Consider the following 17238-nt stretch of genomic DNA (forward strand, 5'->3'; position numbering starts at 1 on the left):
ACCTCCTCCTCAGCCTCCCTCACTACCACCCTCCACCAGTGCCTCTCGTCTTTCCCTAGCTCCCCCCTCCACCCCACTACCTCCTCCTCAGATTCCCTCACTGCCACCCTCCAACAGTGCCCCTCATCTTTACGTAGCCTCTCTCTCATGCATTTCATTTGTTGTATAGCCCTGCTCATATCAGTATAGTGCGTGTCAGTACTTTACACCACGCACACATTATACAGAGACAATGACTCATACAAGTATATAAATCAGCCTACAGGGAATGTCACATAAGCCAATGAGGATTACAAGGTGTATGAATCACATGTCATCCATACTGGTGGGCAGTATATTTTGAGAGGGTTTGGTCTGGGGAAACACAACCTCAGGATTTAAAGAAGATTCCATGGGGGTCAGCTTTACTGATAAAAATGTATATCTGCCCAAACATACTCATTTTAGCAACATTAGAATAATGAAAGACTGAGGAAGTTCTAACTATATCACAAAACAAAAAAAGCGAAGTTCTAACTATACCATTCATGTTTGTATGCAGCTCTTTGGTGACAGTTCATTGGTCACTGTCCTATGTTAGGATTGTAACTTCTGAACTGCAAGTAACACAAGGATCTCTGTGGCAAAGGCAGTAACCCACTGAGCTTCCACACAAAATACAGTTCATCTGCATTTAAAAACTACTAACAGACAAAGGATTGCTCTCCAGCGGATCATTAATCACCAGCGTTATCGGGGCATTTTGTATTGTCTTATTGTTGCCCTGCATCGGCCACGATAATGATGAAAACTGCTTAAATGAAGCGCACACGAAGTATGTGTCCTGCTGGGCCTGTGCACACTTTAAACCGAAAAACAAATAGGAACACATTCTCTTACCTACTCCATTAGTCAAACTGAGCCACAGCCTGATGTGATAAGCAGCTGCAGGGGGTCAGGAGAGGTGAATAGGAATATACAAACTTATTTTCTTTGCTGCATAGAAAAAGAAATATCCAGACAGCAGAACAGTAGGCAAAGGTTACCTTTGTCAAAGAAAGGATTTGTCCCTTTCGCCATGTGGAGTTGAAGGGGAGAAAAAATAAACAAAGCCTCATTAACATGTAAATGGTCTTTTAAAGACCTGGGAAGTACTCGGGTGCGGCTGCGATAATCTCTAAAAGTGTCTGTGTGCGCTGGGGAAGCTGTCTCGGCCGGGCTCACACACACGAGGGGGGGAGGGGGGTTGTGGGTTTGCAGCACTTTGAGCCTTATGGTGTTGAGCGCCTGCTTTCAAGCCCTCACTGCGAGGGCCAAGGCACCTGTTTGGGTGGGCACCGTGGGCCAGGCTGATGTTTGGGTGGGCCTGGCCCACCCTCTAGAACCGGGCCTGGTGAGCGCCGAACCACGGCCCTCAAACCAATCACAACCTTGCTGTAAGACAGTGTCTTGATTTGTCAGAGGAGTCTGGGAGCCTGGGTGGTTCCTGGTTCCAGCGTCGGGGCGGCGGCAGCTGGCAACGGCGACCAGGAGGTAAGTCCCCTACCCCCCCCCCCCAAACATCCCCCTCCCCCACCTTCCCCTGCCCCCCCGCCACCGTTCCCCCCCACCTGCTACTGGAGATAATACTGTGCTTATTACATGTGTTATTTAACGTAACAGATAAACTGCATGTGTTGCGCAGGATCACACTGAGTAGCAGTGAACCGCTGATGCGCTGTCGCTTGAAGGCCAGCCCGTGTGTTTCCTGTCTGCTCTCCATGCTATCTTTACGGTGACCGTCAATTCCTGGCCTTCCCGTTATTTGGGCCTCTTGTCAGTGAGGATTTGTGGACAGGCCCATTCTGACTGTGAATGACCATCGCATAAAGAATGACAATGGGCCGAAGGGGTAGTGAAGCACCCACTATATCTGCCTCAGTGGGGGTGCCATGGGTCCGATACCTGTCTCTTGCCCTTTCTGGCTTTGATCTGTGGCTCTCAGGTCAGCATAAGACAGAACAAATAAACACAGCAGAGTCGGCACTGGGATGCAGCTGTCAGGAGGGGTCTAAAGGGTGCCAGAGAAGCCATAAGTGGAGACAGAAGGCAAGTGCACGATTGTCTCAGCCTAATTTTAACTTATTTTGACATATACTTATGTTGAATGTCTATTTACTTATGTACTATTGTGTGACCACCTCTGATGTGTCTGTAAAACGTAGCTTTTGTCCCGATTTTTTGTCCTGAATTTTGACCTTCTGTCCTGAATTTTGACCCTTTGTCCTGAATTTTTACACTCACTAGCCTGAATTTGCACCAATGCCAGTTGGTCACCCTAGCCTATCTTTGTGTTCTCTGGTAGAGGTTGTATCCCGGGGTTTCAGTATTCACACCGGGTTTGTTTACGTGTTTTTTATGGAGCGAAGCTTTCTCTTGCTTCGTGTATACAAATCTCTACTTAGTCTCTCTTTTCTCACATCTCTCCCTCCAACTCTCTGTGTTGTACTTTTCCTTCTCTCTTTAATGGTCATCATGTTAATATCTTTTTAATTTACCCGGTGTCTTTAATCCTCGCAGTAAAATTGGGCCACGCCCGCAATTTTAGGCTTTATTCTACTTTAACCAAGGTTAACTTGTGTTGCTTTGCACACGCTGGCTATGGACTTACACAAAGGGTGTGCTTAGTTTATTTTAGTGTTCCATGTGTTACTAACAAACAATGTTTGCTGTATTTATCGCTTTAATGGTCTTTTAATTCTTTGTCGTTAGTCAGGAACCTGTACGTTTTACTTTAATATTCTCAATCCCAAGATTTTATTTTTTTCAAAGGAGCAACAGTTCAGCGAGAAAGTTAATTAAGCGCGAACCAGAGTCCCTGTCTTGAAGCTTCAAGGCGCTGTAAATATACGAGCCAACTCAATTCAGCGCATTTTTTTCTGTGAACTGCTTATTTGGCTGCAGGGATTGAACCTGACATCTGAAGTGAGTGCATCGGCCCGTTTCTGACAGCGAGCCAGTGGGGGAGGGGGTGGCTGGGGGGAGGGGAGGCATGCTCCGGGCCTCTCTTGTGTGGTGTTATTCCATTGGCCATTCTGGGGCACAGAATTTCCCTGCCACAAGACCTCGAGTGGCCTCTCTCTAAAGGAATGTGATTTATTTCCCTTTTTAAACATTAAACACATTTTTGTGGGCATTGATGTAACTTAAACAGCCTTTTTGTCGAAATGGCCTGGAAAGGCTCGGGATGCGCGTGTCCGAATGCGTTGGTCATGTGTGTTTCTCTTCGCCACACATTGCCCCCGGACACACAACACCTGGCGGGGGGGGGGGGGGGGGGGGGTTTCAGCACTTTCACAGCCTGTGGCCGGAGACGACACCAGAGCAGTGGGCACCATCCCCATCGCCACGGAAACTGCCTATAATGTGCCTCCACCTCTAAACATTCCTCCACGCAGACCGACCCTCAACCCCCAGCATCTGCACCTTCTCAAAGAGTCTGTTCCACACAGAGCTTACATTCTACTACAAGGAAAGGTATAGATGGCTTTCTTAGGCAACATCCCTTTAGCGGATATTCCTAAAGCAGCTCCTTGGATGAATCCACACACGTTCACTAAACACTATTGCGTGAATGCCCAGCAAGCCAGCTATCCTTAGTGGCACAAAAGTCCTACGTAGGCTATTTCAGACATCTTCACTATCTGATGCCTAAAGCCACTGCGAGAGGAATACTGCTTTACAGTCTATGCATAGCATGTGTATCTGCAGCCAACACATGCTTCGGATGGAGTATGTTACCTACCTTGTAAGCACCTTCTCGTAGCACTGCGGATTCACATGCGCCCCTCCGCCTCCCTGCAAGGCATTTGCTGGTGTCAGATTTACATGATATATCTATCCTATCTATCCTATCTATCCTATCTATTCTATCTAATCTATCTATCTAATCTATCTATCTATCTATCTATCTATCTATCTATCTATCTATCTATCTATCTATCTATCTATCTATCTATCTATCTATCTATCTATCTCTCTATCTATCTCTATCTCTATATCTCTATCTCTATCTCTATCTCTATCTCTCTATCTATCTCTCTATCTATCTCTCTATCTCTCTATCTATCTCTCTATCTCTATCTATCTATCTATCTCTCTATCTATCTCTCTATCTATCTATCTATCTCTCTATCTATCTCTATCTCTATATCTCTATCTCTATCTCTATCTCTCTATCTATCTCTCTATCTATCTCACTATCTCTCTATCTATCTCTCTATCTCTATCTATCTATCTATCTCTCTATCTATCTCTCTATCTCTCTATCTATCTCTCTATCTCTATCTATCTATCTATCTCTATCTATCTATCTATCTCTCTATCTATCTCTCTATCTATCTCTCTATCTATCTCTCTATCTCTCTATCTATCTCTCTATCTCTATCTATCTATCTATCTCTCTATCTATCTCTCTATCTATCTCTATATCTATCTCTCTATCTATCTCTCTATCTATCTCTCTATCTATCTCTCTATCTATCTCTATATCTATCTCTCTATCTATCTCTCTATCTATCTCTCTATCTATCTCTATATCTATCTCTCTATCTATCTCTATATCTATCTCTCTATCTCTATAAATCTCTATCTATCTATCTATCTATCTATCTATCTATCTCTCTATCTCTCTATCTCTCTATCTCTCTATCTCTCTATCTCTCTATCTCTCTATCTCTCTATCTCTCTATCTCTCTATCTCTCTATCTCTCTATCTCTCTATCTCTCTATCTCTCTATCTATCCTCAAAGGGAGGAGGGACCAGGAGCAATTATGTCCAGTATACGGGCTCCTTAATATATCTCGTTATCCAACAAGAGTATGCAGTTCCTATGAAGAAGATAGGGTAAAGAGTACTTGGCGACGGAGTTGTCCAAATGGGAGAGTGCTCCAATAGGAGCAAGAGCCCTCGCACACTAAAGTTTGGGAGAGGATGTAGCCTTACGGCTAGAGCGGTCGACCTCGAAGCTGGGGGACCGGGTTAGAGTCTCGGCAATGATGCTCAACATCCTATGATTCTGGGCAAATTACTTAATCTCTCTATGCCTAACTAAAATGATGAATGTGTCCATCTGTAATGAAACTGGTGCTCATGTGAAGTGCTCTGATACCTCATATTTTCGGGTCTAGTTCGCGCTATATAAAACTCTTAAAAACAAAAAAAAATTGGTGTCCTGCTTCATCATTGGTCTAGCTCCTCCTCGGGTCTGCGCTTCCATGTCAGACTGACTCCCACAAGGGTGCTCTTTGCCGGGATCCTTTAACGGGTTGCGGTATGATGAAGTGAGGCTGGGTGGGCTAGTAGTGTGGATGCCCGTCGGGTATTGCAGCACTGGCCTGACGAGGAGCTAGCCCAATGATGAAGCAAGACGCCCACTATTGAAGCACTTTCTCATTCTAGCAATTGCATTCCTAGATCCTCCACCTACTGTAATGTAAAATGGTACCTCACTTGTTTGGGCAGGCTTAGTGCCCACAACAGAAAAGGCCCCAAAATACAATGTGGAGATTTCAATATTTCCTGTCACAAAAATGATCTGATTTGGCATTTGAGGTAGCAGTGGTTTTTTTTTTGCCGGGGACCGGCGGCCACTCAGCGAAACCTACCAAACCCAAACATTTCTGGAAAGTAGAGACTAATGGGAGTCCAGGGTTTTGTGCCTCGCATGGGTCCCACAAGGTTTTTGTATCCACTATGTCATTCACACCTCAGACTTTGCCTAATAGTATTAATTTTCTTTGCTTTTCTGAGACATAAACTTTTGGAACCAGTAGGAATCCACAACATTTCTACCATCCAGAATTCCCCTACTTAGTCCAATAAAAATGCTGCCCCACTTCTGTGTCTCGGCATAGTGCCGAGACACAGAACAAATTAAACCAAGGTTAATGAGTGGCCCTTTGTGAATTAGTCTTCCTTAGCAATCCCATCAAAAATGTTAAACCCCAGAACTGCTTATTTTCATGGTGATTTTAGGAGTTCATCTGTAGCTCTAGAGATGGTCTTACATGTGGCATTGTTGTCTCTAAAATACTGGTCTGTGTACAAATTGGTCTGCTCAACAATATCGGCCAGAAATGCATCACTAATAAAGAACTGGAAGAAATTGATGGGCAAAAAGCTCTCTGTGTTAACTCTAAACCCCGCAACACTGCTAAAGGCAGGCAAAACAGGCTGCACCATGTTAGGGGCAAACCAGGGTTCAGCACTTGCAATGGGAAGCCTTCCAGCACCTGGCTGTCATACAGTTTGCTCATTCTGCACTGCAGACACATCAGGAGCCCTAGTAGTACTTCACCAGCGCGAATAGTGGATTCATCATCCGATGATTCCTCTCAGACAGAAAATCCACTGCCAGAATCTTGCCCTTGGTCCCCTCTCTGCCTCAGATGCAGAGTCAGTCTCCTAGGCAAGCTCGGCGGCAGGTTCAAAAAGCAATCCAACAACCTGCAGGGCGGTCAGCCTGTGAGCAGCCAGAATGCTTCCCAATGAAACTTTTACAAAAAAAACAATCAACTGTAAAAAACACTGCGTAAAATTAGAACTCAACAATCTGAAGCTGTATCGAACAGTAAACACAACGATTGAAATATAACGATCTGGAAAGAAACTTTGAATGCAAACCAAACAATGAGCTTTCTCCTGCAAAAAGCTACCTAGATACCGCTTACTTGCTACAGACAGCTAGACTGAGGATCTAATGCACCTGCTCTGCACAAAGCAAAGGCAAATAATTGACATCTTAGGATGGACCTAGCTCCCCTCACGTATAGAAACATTTCCCTGGTGTCCAGTGAGTTTCCACTCTGCTCCAGGGCACAGTTTGGCATAAAATATTCCCACTCTCATTCCAGGGAGGGCGGAAACAAAAGAAAAAATGCTTCCTACAGGAAAGGGACTCTTGTCCAAAGGGCCACTCCCCATAAAATACATATATGCACAAATTCCTTGGTGTCTAGTGGGTTTCTATCCCTACCCAGGGAGAGATTGGCCTAAAAAACGTCCGATCTGCCCTTCGGGCGGGGTGGATTTGGTGTGGGGGTAGGAAAGATAATCGCCACTATCGGATAACGAATCCTTAGGGAAGGGGGTCACTCCCCGAAAACAATTGACTAAATTTACCTCCTTGTTGTCTACTGAGTTTCTACCCATCCAGAGGAGCACATCAGCCTAAAACAGACTGATCTGCCCCCCAGGGGGTGGAAACAAAAGATACTTGCCCGCTTTGCAGAGCGACCCATGCTCAAGGACTTGCTTCCCAGAAACAATTAAAAAAATAGCCATCTTTGGTGTCTAGTGGGTTTCCATACCCCGGGGGAGCAGTTTGGCCTAAAAAACATCCGATTTGTCCCCATGGGGGTGGATACAAAAGATATTTGCCCCCTTTGGGAAGGGACCCTTGCCCAAGGGACACTCCCCAGAAACAATAGACAGAATAAACCTCCCTGGTGTCTAGTGGGTTTCCGCCCCCTCGAGAGAAGATTGGCCTGGAAACTGGCCGATCGGATCCTGGGGCGGACGGAATCACATTGGGACCCTTGCCCAAGGGGCTTCTTCTTGACACAAAAACAATCCCTGGTGGCCTAGTGGGTGCAGTCCTGCTGCATAGTCGCTGTCCAAGCTGCGATCCTGCAGCAGGAATGCACTCAAGAGAAACACCGGGGGAAAGGAAAAACTGTTTCCTGCCCCCAGTGTCTCTCCTGCTGTCCGTTCCCTCCCAAACCCTGCTCCCCCTGCGAGAGAACTTACCTAAACATCCTCCTCTCCTGACACAATTAAGCAAATTCCTTCCAGTGCATCCCAGGCTACTGATGACGTTGGCATGCTGTGCATGTGCTGATGTCACCATCGCACTGGGGGAGGGTGTGGGGTGGCAGCAGAAGTACTTCCACTGCTGTCCCTGGTGGGGTCATGTGGCTGGGGGCCCACGGGGGAGTGCCAGGTCTTCCTTTGCGGGTGGGTGCTAGGATGTGCAGGACATGTTCTCCGCACCTGAGCACCAGCGTGGAGGGCGTATCAAGCATGTCCTTAGCACTCAAGAGGATAAAAAAGGATCCCTAAAATTCAAGGGAGCCGATTGAACAGCCTGCACAAAAAACAGAATTGCGAGCCATATACCTGTACTTTGGTGGTCACCTGCTTCTCCCTGATGGGATTCAGATCGTAGTATCCCCTGTGTCACTATGTTACTTAGGGTCACTGACTACTGATAGGAGAATTTTTCACACAGTAAGCAGATCAATGGAAATGTGCCCTTTTTTACTGCCTGCAGAGCGGAATTAAGGCTTATCCATCTTTGTGGGCGGAAAAAAACCTCCCAAAAACGCAGAGTTGCTTTTAGAAGCACAGTGCAGGCCTGGTAACCTGTTTACCTTATTGCAAAATGCATTAAGGTAAATACATTGGCTGGAACCCTGACCGTGATCTTAAAAGCTACTTCCCCAGTGCGGTGAGTGTGTGCCGAGCTTACCTGTAAGGTCCTTCTGGCAGGCACATACACAAGCTCTACTCCCCCCCCCCCCCCCCCCCCCCCATTGGAACATTGATTGAAGAGTACTTCACCGACATTATATCTTTTATATATTCACATGCTTGAATCAATCCCCGCACAATAAGATAGCGGTGTACAGTGTAAAATATATATGACATACTGTTACCATTGTAAAAGGGTCATAGGCCCGAAACAACCTTGTGTGTTTAGTAGCACATCCACCTCATTTGAAATAATCCAAACCTAAGCCAGTGAGACGGAGGCTTGAGCTCTTCTGCTCCCCTTAGAAGCCGCCCTAGCTCAGATTCCTAGCGCACATCCTCTGTGCGGGAGCCCCCTGAAAGAGCTCTGCCCGGACATTTTAGTAAACCTTACATTTGTTACTTCCATGATCTGCTCTGGAGTTGAACCAGCCCTATCGTCAGCACAGAAGTACTCTGAGCTGTTTTTAGGGAAATTGTGTAAATTTGAGGGCCAGAAAGACCTATTTGCTTGAAAGCCAACTCTCACTGTCAATCACCAGGGCTGACCGAGACCAATTTCTTTTCAAGGCTTGTTCATCCTGTGGTCTTAAAAAGATGTACATGAAAGATCCTCATTTACAGTGTATTTATTTCCTTTTTACAAAACATAAAGCATCTATATGTGCCATTTGTAGGAGTTTTTCATCTAAATATCCTAAGGACAGAGCGAAGAAATTGGTTTTGTATCTGGTGGCAAAATAGAATATTCCACTTTATGAAGGAGATGCAACCTCTTCAGTGGGAAGATTCCATGGACAATGCTCCCAAAAGCTCTTCACGAAGGCAGCGCTGAAAAGGATACATATTCAGTTTTCGGAATTGGATATTTTTGGAACAGCCTTTGCAGCCACCCCTTCCGTCCCTAAACAAGGGATCATCAGATTCCACTGAAGATCAACCTCTGGAAAAATAAAATCTGCAAAATTATTTGTCAACCTCATCGACGACATTGCTGTTGACGTCTACAACACTGTCGACAAAGAGACCTTCACTGTCGATGACTACAACCCAGTGCTATACTGTTGACGATGGCAGTGCCATCGATGACCATTCAGTTGGCGTGGACATAATCAAATGCAGTTTTCACTCTTCTGCTTTCAATGTTGCCACCAATTTAAATTTTACAATTTGATCAGGAAGATTAGGCAAGTGAGTATGGTTTGCAAACTACTTATAGCACAATTGAATGTTAAATATATTCTAGATAGGACATGGAGGAAAATTACTTTTATTCAGCTTATAATTATCAACCGGATAGTGTGCTTCAAGGTCTTGCATTCCGCCTAGGCATGGACACATGAAAGAACGGTAGAAAGAGAAGCTGCTAAGACTGCTTACAGACCAGTGTTGGGCACTATTACTTCCATTTCACAGCCGTGGTATTTGATTGCATTAGAAAGGTGTACACTGATGTGTTTAATAGAGTGGTGATGTTTTTGTATATGTTTGCAGCTTCCCATGTCTCTCACTTGGAGAACGTGTCGGAGGAGGAGATGAACCGACTCCTGGGCATCGTGCTGGACGTGGAGTACCTCTTCACCTGCGTGCACAAGGAGGAAGATGCAGACACCAAGCAGGTCTACTTCTACCTCTTCAAGGTATGTCCAGGAGATGGTGGGGTGTAAGAATGTGGGATCATGCCTCAAGAGCATATATATTGGTTTATTTATTAAGGTTTGTTCATAACACAGTTCGTACCGCCGATTGGGTGTCAGTGCGCTTTACAACTCATGATATACATGAACCTCAAAGGAGGCCTTTACCTGCACAGGTGTGAACAGACAATTCCAACAACACAGTAGTCTACTTATAATAGAACCGCTTGTAGAGTGAAAAACGAAACAAAAAGGCATGTATCTCGTGCTTACTCTCCCTTGCACTCTTTCTTCCTCCTACATGGCTTCTTACCGGTTCTCAGTGCATACATCATCCCACCATCACACTTATTGAGCATCACATACCTGCTGCATATTGTTCATCCAATGTAGAGATTGTAGTGTATTGATATAGCGCTTACTACCCCTGATGAGGCGTTGAAGCCCTTTTTCGGCAAGTATCACACTACTTCTGAACCCATAAATGATTAGTGGTGAATTAGTATAGTGAAAACATGAAAGTAATTTGAGTGGTGGATATATTAGTCAGTTATTGGGATTGAGAAAGATAGTGGAGGGATAGAGAAGGGAAAAAGGTTTGCATTTATATTGCGCTTGCTACCCCTGACGAGGTGTTGAAGTGCTTTTTCGGCGAGTAGCACGCGACTCTGGAACCCACATAGTGTTAATGGTAAATTATTATAGTGAAATATGAAAGTAATTTGAGTGGTGGATATGTTAGGCAGTTAAGAAGGATAGCGAAGGGGTAGAAGAGCTAAAAAGGTTTGTATTTATATCGCGCTTGCTACCCCTGATGAGGTCTCGCCTGCTTCATGTTTATCTATCACTTGTCCTACCCATACACCTCTCCTCCATCATATTCTCTGCACAGCATTCCTCCAATGCACACATTACCTCACCATCACACTCCTTGCACATAACCATGCAGCCACTCCTCTAAAGTACACATCACCCCACCTCCTTGTACATAACCACGCCGCCACTCCTCTAAAGTAAACATCACCCCACCTCCTCTTCGAACATCACTCGTCCATTATGGAAATCCCGCCTTCACCACATACACCGTACATCACTCGAGGCACCTCCAGCTCATTAGGCGGTAAGAAGGCATGTGCTTCTGAGTAGAAGAGGGACCAAGAGGCGCTCAATAGGTTACAGTGAAGGAAGGCGCAGACTCAAGTTGTGGCTGTGGGATGAGTTTGGCTTTCACAAAGAGTGTCACTCTCTAGGGTCTGCAGAGAGTGCAAAGGATTCGTAAGGTGTAACATTGTAATGCAGTGATTACTCACTGGTTGCAAGGGATGGCCCCACAGCGTCCGGGATTGCTGCCCTATAATATAAATCCTGCAGTCTCTAAACCAATCACATGTGACGGTGATGGGGTGTCTTGTATATAGACCGGTCACCATCCTTTGAGACGGTGGAAGAAGTGCGGTGTCCAGGCACCACCTTATTGACTACCCCTTTTCCCCACATAGGAAAGGGTGTTCAATTTTAAATTATAGTGTGGTGAGCTTAGGGTACTTCTTTGTTTTCCACATGGAAGGAGTTCAAAATACATTACACAAAACCAAAATGCAACCCTCAACCGTAAAAAGGTCAATAGCTTTTTTTTTAATAATTCAAAAAGGTAGTGCAAAAAACATTATGGCTCATGAGTGTTAAAGAATCTTTTACTCGTGTTTTTTGTGTATGCATAGGGTTGCAAGACCTTTGGCAGAACCCTCTGTGCTCACCGTTCTTACAGTGTAGTATTATGAATGCCAACCAAGCAATGTCTCCTATTCAATTCTGGTAATTTATCAATTTTTCTATAACCGTTCGAGTTTTTTTTAGTTCTTTTATTAAAATGTATAATGTGGTATCTTTGTAGAACATATAGAATGTTGTTTGGTCACCCCAAAGTTTTGAGCTAATAACACATTTACTAAGCATTAAATGAACCATTCTGTTTTTATAGTTTAGGTATTACCTAAGTACGTGGTGTGGGATGAGAAAGGAGGCGGGGAGATCTAGTTCTTGTGACTTTATATTAATTTGGCATAGTATAAAATGCAACCATTGAAGTTCTTTAAGAATAAAAAAATGTTTTAAACAAAAGAAAACAAATACAAAACATTTCAGATTGTGTGTATAGTCTGCAGTTTCTGTTCTTTGGGTTTTCTTTTTTAAAATTCTTTATTAATTAGGTCAAACTACAATGGTGCCATCTCCAACCGTGTACTCAGTAAACATCAATACATTAAGCAATAAGCTACACATATTGCGCACATTCTAGCCATTATGCCAATCCCATAACGTCCCCCCACTCATCTGTCCCTTGCATGCAGACATCGGTTTTCAAATTGTAGTGTATACTGAACAAATAGTACATATACTCCTATGGAGGGTGTGCTGCCTCTTCTGCTTCAGGAATTTGTCTAGCAAGGTAGCTTCTCAGTGGCTCCCAGATATCTTTTGGCCGAGACGTCCTGGGCAGCGATGCACTGTACAGTTCAGATGTCGTATTACACAGTGCAAAGCCACTAAGCCACCTTTCCACCTTAGTGGCGGCCCCTTTACCCAATGGCATAGTCCCCTTCTTTTACCCAGTAACAAAGGTAGGCTGACAGGCTTCCTTCTATGTTTGGGTATCATACTAGGACTGCAGTGCCTCCACCTGTAGTATCATTTCAGTTCTTAGTCAATGTTTGGTACTGCCGAGTCCATTAGTCTGCAATGGTTGACATTCCCAGGCCGGGTGGATGAAGTGTGCATTTCACACAATCATCATCATCGCCTGGCCCACTATATTGATGCATTTTGACTGGTGTGTAATATAGCGGACGCAAACATTTGTAATGTATTATTCGGTCTACTGTTCTTAGCCACCTGAGTATGGCAAAACCCCCTACTGTGTATCTGATGATTGTATTTCAAGATCCCTGGATCAGTTATCTTCTGAACGGCGACATACTTTCGGCATGTCGCTCATAATCCTATCATACATCCTAGTGACTGTTCTGGCAATCTAGCGAGCCAGCTGGAGCTAGACTTAGCAGTCTCCAGTCAGCCGGTTCGTGGGGATATGTGTGAAAACCACCTTCACTGATTCCTTTGGCCTGTGATATAAGAAGACCTCTAGAGGTGTGGACCCCCCTTTTGAAGATAGTCATCTAGGGACAGGAATGGTGCCCCGTATACAGACGCCCAATGTGAGAAGTGGTTTGTCTTGCAGAGTCTGTATCATTAGCGATTCACTTGTGATGGGCAATTTCGGATTTCGTATTGATTTTGTGTGTGGAGAGTATAGTGTATTTACTTCAGATGTCCGAGCCAGTTGAGCCCAGGTCTATAATGTTCAATTCACAACATGGATTTTGGGTTGTGGCCGAGTCGGGGTCTTCACTTGACATTTGTGAGCCTACGAGATGTCACTAAGCCCAGTTCTAGATCCAGGTGAGATACCTGTCTGCTGGCATGAGACTAATGTGTGTCAAGTTGTGCTTGTGCAAAATAAGAATAAGCTTCAAATGTGGTGTGGAAAATCCTCCTTTTTCATATGACCGCTCTCATTTTTCCCAGCTTATTCGTGGCTGTTTGCCAGCCCATGTTAATTTGATTAAGAATGACTATAGTGGGTCAAAAAATCCCTTTGTTAATGGTGCTGGAAAATTTTGAAAAACATAGTAATTGTGGTAGAATTACCACTTTGATTAGAGCAATTGGTCCCACAACTGTTCTTTGGGCTTTCAAGGCAGGATAAAAGCACCTCCCCTAGTGACAAAAGACAAGCGCGTCAGAGTAGGAATGAGAGACACTGTTGGACTTTAGAGCTGAAATGCAAAATCCACTTTTGCACTTTAACCATAAGCATTGTGGGCTACAACCTATTTGTTTTTATCAATACTTTTCTGTCCAGCAGTCTCGTTTCACAGCTGCATGTATGTCTTCATTACCTATTGCCAATATACATGGAGTAAACTGTAGTTCCAACCAGAAAAGTATAGAACTCTGTCCCGATGCTATTGGTCATTTGGAGTAATATTCCGCCGTCCTAGTCATGCTTCCACTTGGACTACTTTAGATCAGAAAAGTATACTCAGTCTTTACTCTTTTTTTTCCTTCTTTTTTTGCAGTCTTTCTCTCCTGTACTTACATACAGTAAGCAATGCGTTTTTGCTACTTTCTCCCCAGCACTGGTAAAGCCAACAGAGAGGACTTTAATGCGATAAACAACTTTGGTGCATACAACCCATGTAAACAAAAATTGTGAATGCCTGTTTTTACATGCCTTATCACATTAAAGCCAGACCTATTAGGTTTGCCAAATCTTTTTAGGTCAGGCGTTAGCCAAGACCTTTTGATTTCACTAAAATTATATGTAAAATATATTTACTTAAAAGCGCTTTCAGCCACCTCTCTTCTTCCATTGGTCTCTTTGTGTCATTCACATTTTGCTTTTGACCACATACAGCATGGGGCAGTGGGTCAGCCTACTTAAACCACTGTCTAACTTTACTTTGAGTGACTGCATTTTGCTCTTTTACAATGAGCACATCTGTACACAAAGTAGTTCCCTTCACTGCCAATGTTTTTATATAAAAATTACTTTTGTGTTGCTTTCATGTTTAGAGCCTGCTGTGATAGCATGTCGTTTTTGTTGTGAACACAGGGTACATGCCAGCTTTATCAGTTCCTTTCTCCTTCTACTGCTGTTGTAAATTCCTTTCAGATTCGCGTTTGTTTATCTGACTGCTGCTATTTTGGTAGTATGGAACAGACCCTTTTAAAAGACAACAATAATGCAAACATCAGCTCGCACAAACTCTGAATGTAAACCCATGAGTGTCCTCTAGCTTTGCAACCCTGTCTGTCTTTATTTCCTTCCTTTGTTATACAGTTCCTACAAATATAGTAGGACTGTGTATATAGAAAAATAAAATGTCATAATACAGAGACTGAGACTACGTATATAATCAGAAATTATTGGTCTGTTTGGCTAGCTTCACAGTACCACATCTGCACTCCTAATCAACAGAGTTAGTGATATTGTCAGTAACCTAGAACATGACTCTGATTCCCAAGGAGATCGTGGAAACAGATCTAACCCTTTCGTTTGTCACTTTTGCATTCCCAAAATTTCACAAAGAAAAGATACATTATGGCATTTTCAAACGTTTATTGAAAAGCTCTAATCTTTGTAAATAAAACATGAACTGTGATTGAGAAAGATGAAACACATTGTGTTTTTCACCATGCTAATATTGCTTATAACAATCAATTCAACCATGTTAATTGTTCATAATCATGTTACTAATGGTACTCCTATCTATCACTAATTTCCCTAGGCAAAAGAGTATATCGGCAGCACCCATCTGCCAGATCTTTTGGAATGACCTAACCCCATACCTTAGTACTGTATGTCAGGAAGCTTGCCTCTGTGCATTAACAAATGCACCCGTCTAAATGTGCAGGCATGCACACTTCTCTTGGACTGTTATCTTCCTACTCAGGATGATGGTGGGGGACAGCAGGAATGCTTCTCAGTCACAGCTCACAGCAGTATGATGATTCTGGTGGAAAGTGAACCTCTCACCTACTTCAGCATGGACGCTGCTCTTATAATAAAATGGCAAGCTTATCGCACTATGCCAGATGTGAAGACAACATTTTCTGTAGACTGCAGCAGAAGAGTTGTCTCCTCCAATGACAAAAACAAAACAATACACTGTGTTCTGAATTGTCCGACCCTGGAACTAAATGTGCAGACTACAGGGTGACAATGTCTATCAAAAATATATGCGTGCATTGCACATTCTCGTATTAGAGAAAACGTGCAAATCACCATGAAAGAAAGATGCTACATTAAAACGAGAATCTAAAATGAAGGCTATACCCTACAACACATTTTTTCCCTAACTTCTTTCCTCCCTTCTTTTTCGTTCCTCCCTTCTCCCTTCTTTTTTCTTTCCTTCTTTCTTTCCTCCCTTCTTTCTTTCTTTCCTACCTTCCTTTTTCCTTTTTTCCCTTTCTTTTTTCTCCTTCTGTCTGTTTTTTTACATTTATTTTAGTTTTTTTATTTCTTTCTTTCTCTCTTTCTTGCTGATTTCACTATGAGTTACGTCATGCTGCCCATTCACAAGGGGCACTCTCACACGCAAATAAGTTCTCCTCAGTGCCAGGAAAGACTATTAATGTGTACTTTTTGGGGGCCAGAATGTTTTTTGCTTTAAGCTAATGTTTTTGTATTAGATTGATGAAGGCCCAGCAGCTTCCTGAACAATAGAGTTGTACAAAAACCATGACAAACTGAATGAAGAATTGCCAAAAGGCTGTAGGAGAATGTCAGACCGTTTGTCTTTGTGAACGCTTGATTATTGTTTTCAGTTCTGTTGCACAAAGGCTGTTGTTGAAAGTGGTTGATAAAGAACTGCAAGGTAAGCTACATAGTTTGACTGCCTCCTCCATCATGTTGCTAGTCTTTTACAAATATTAGACTGGAATCACCTGACTGCTGCTTTCCCTTTGTGCCAGATTAGGTGGTGAGCTCATTTTATCATCAGATTAGGTGCATCATTGTCCACGAGGCCTTGACGAGTCTATTTAATAAATATGTTTAAAACTAAGTTTCATCAAGTAAAGGTGTGTCAGTCCCAGTATATGTTCTGAGTACAGTGTGTGTGAAGTTGCAAAGTGTATACTTCTAACCGCAGATTACTCCCATTTAAAGTATCTCCCAGTGCCCGACCGGAGATGTGGCCCCACAGGGACTCCATACTACCTGGAAGTGATGGAGCAGAGCCACATATAAGCTCCACCCCTACATGCTGACGTCAGTTACTTTAATTCTGTGCCCTTTGATGCAGATACGGAGCTCTGTTCCCAACTTGTCAGTTTTGCAATGACTCTAAAACACTTGTCAAAGTGTGCTAGCAAACAGTGTCCCTACTGAAAATGACCGGATTCCTGCCGTGATGAGACTGCAAGAAGCAGATGCCAGTAATGGTCCCACACAAGGTCTGTGTTTGGTGCTTGGGCTGAGGCCATGACTCAAATGTCATGCAACAAGTGTGCCCTCATCCACCTAATACGATTCAGGACTGGGAC

General features: G+C 43.7%; 1 protein-coding gene across 5 annotated transcripts in view; it reads left to right on the forward strand.

The window, feature by feature from the left end:
- KAT2B (lysine acetyltransferase 2B) overlaps positions 1-17238 on the forward strand; it is a 271057-nt gene that overhangs the window by 121204 nt on the left and 132615 nt on the right. For all 5 annotated transcript variants that reach the window (XM_085630459.1, XM_085630461.1, XM_085630460.1 and 2 more), the window contains exon 3: positions 9986-10131. In XM_085630459.1, coding sequence (XP_085486585.1) covers positions 9986-10131 — 146 coding nt within the window. The remainder of the gene's footprint in view (positions 1-9985; positions 10132-17238) is intronic.

This window comes from Triturus cristatus, chromosome 10 (genome assembly GCF_964204655.1).
Source record: "Triturus cristatus chromosome 10, aTriCri1.1, whole genome shotgun sequence".
Classification (NCBI taxonomy): Eukaryota; Metazoa; Chordata; class Amphibia; order Caudata; family Salamandridae; genus Triturus; species Triturus cristatus.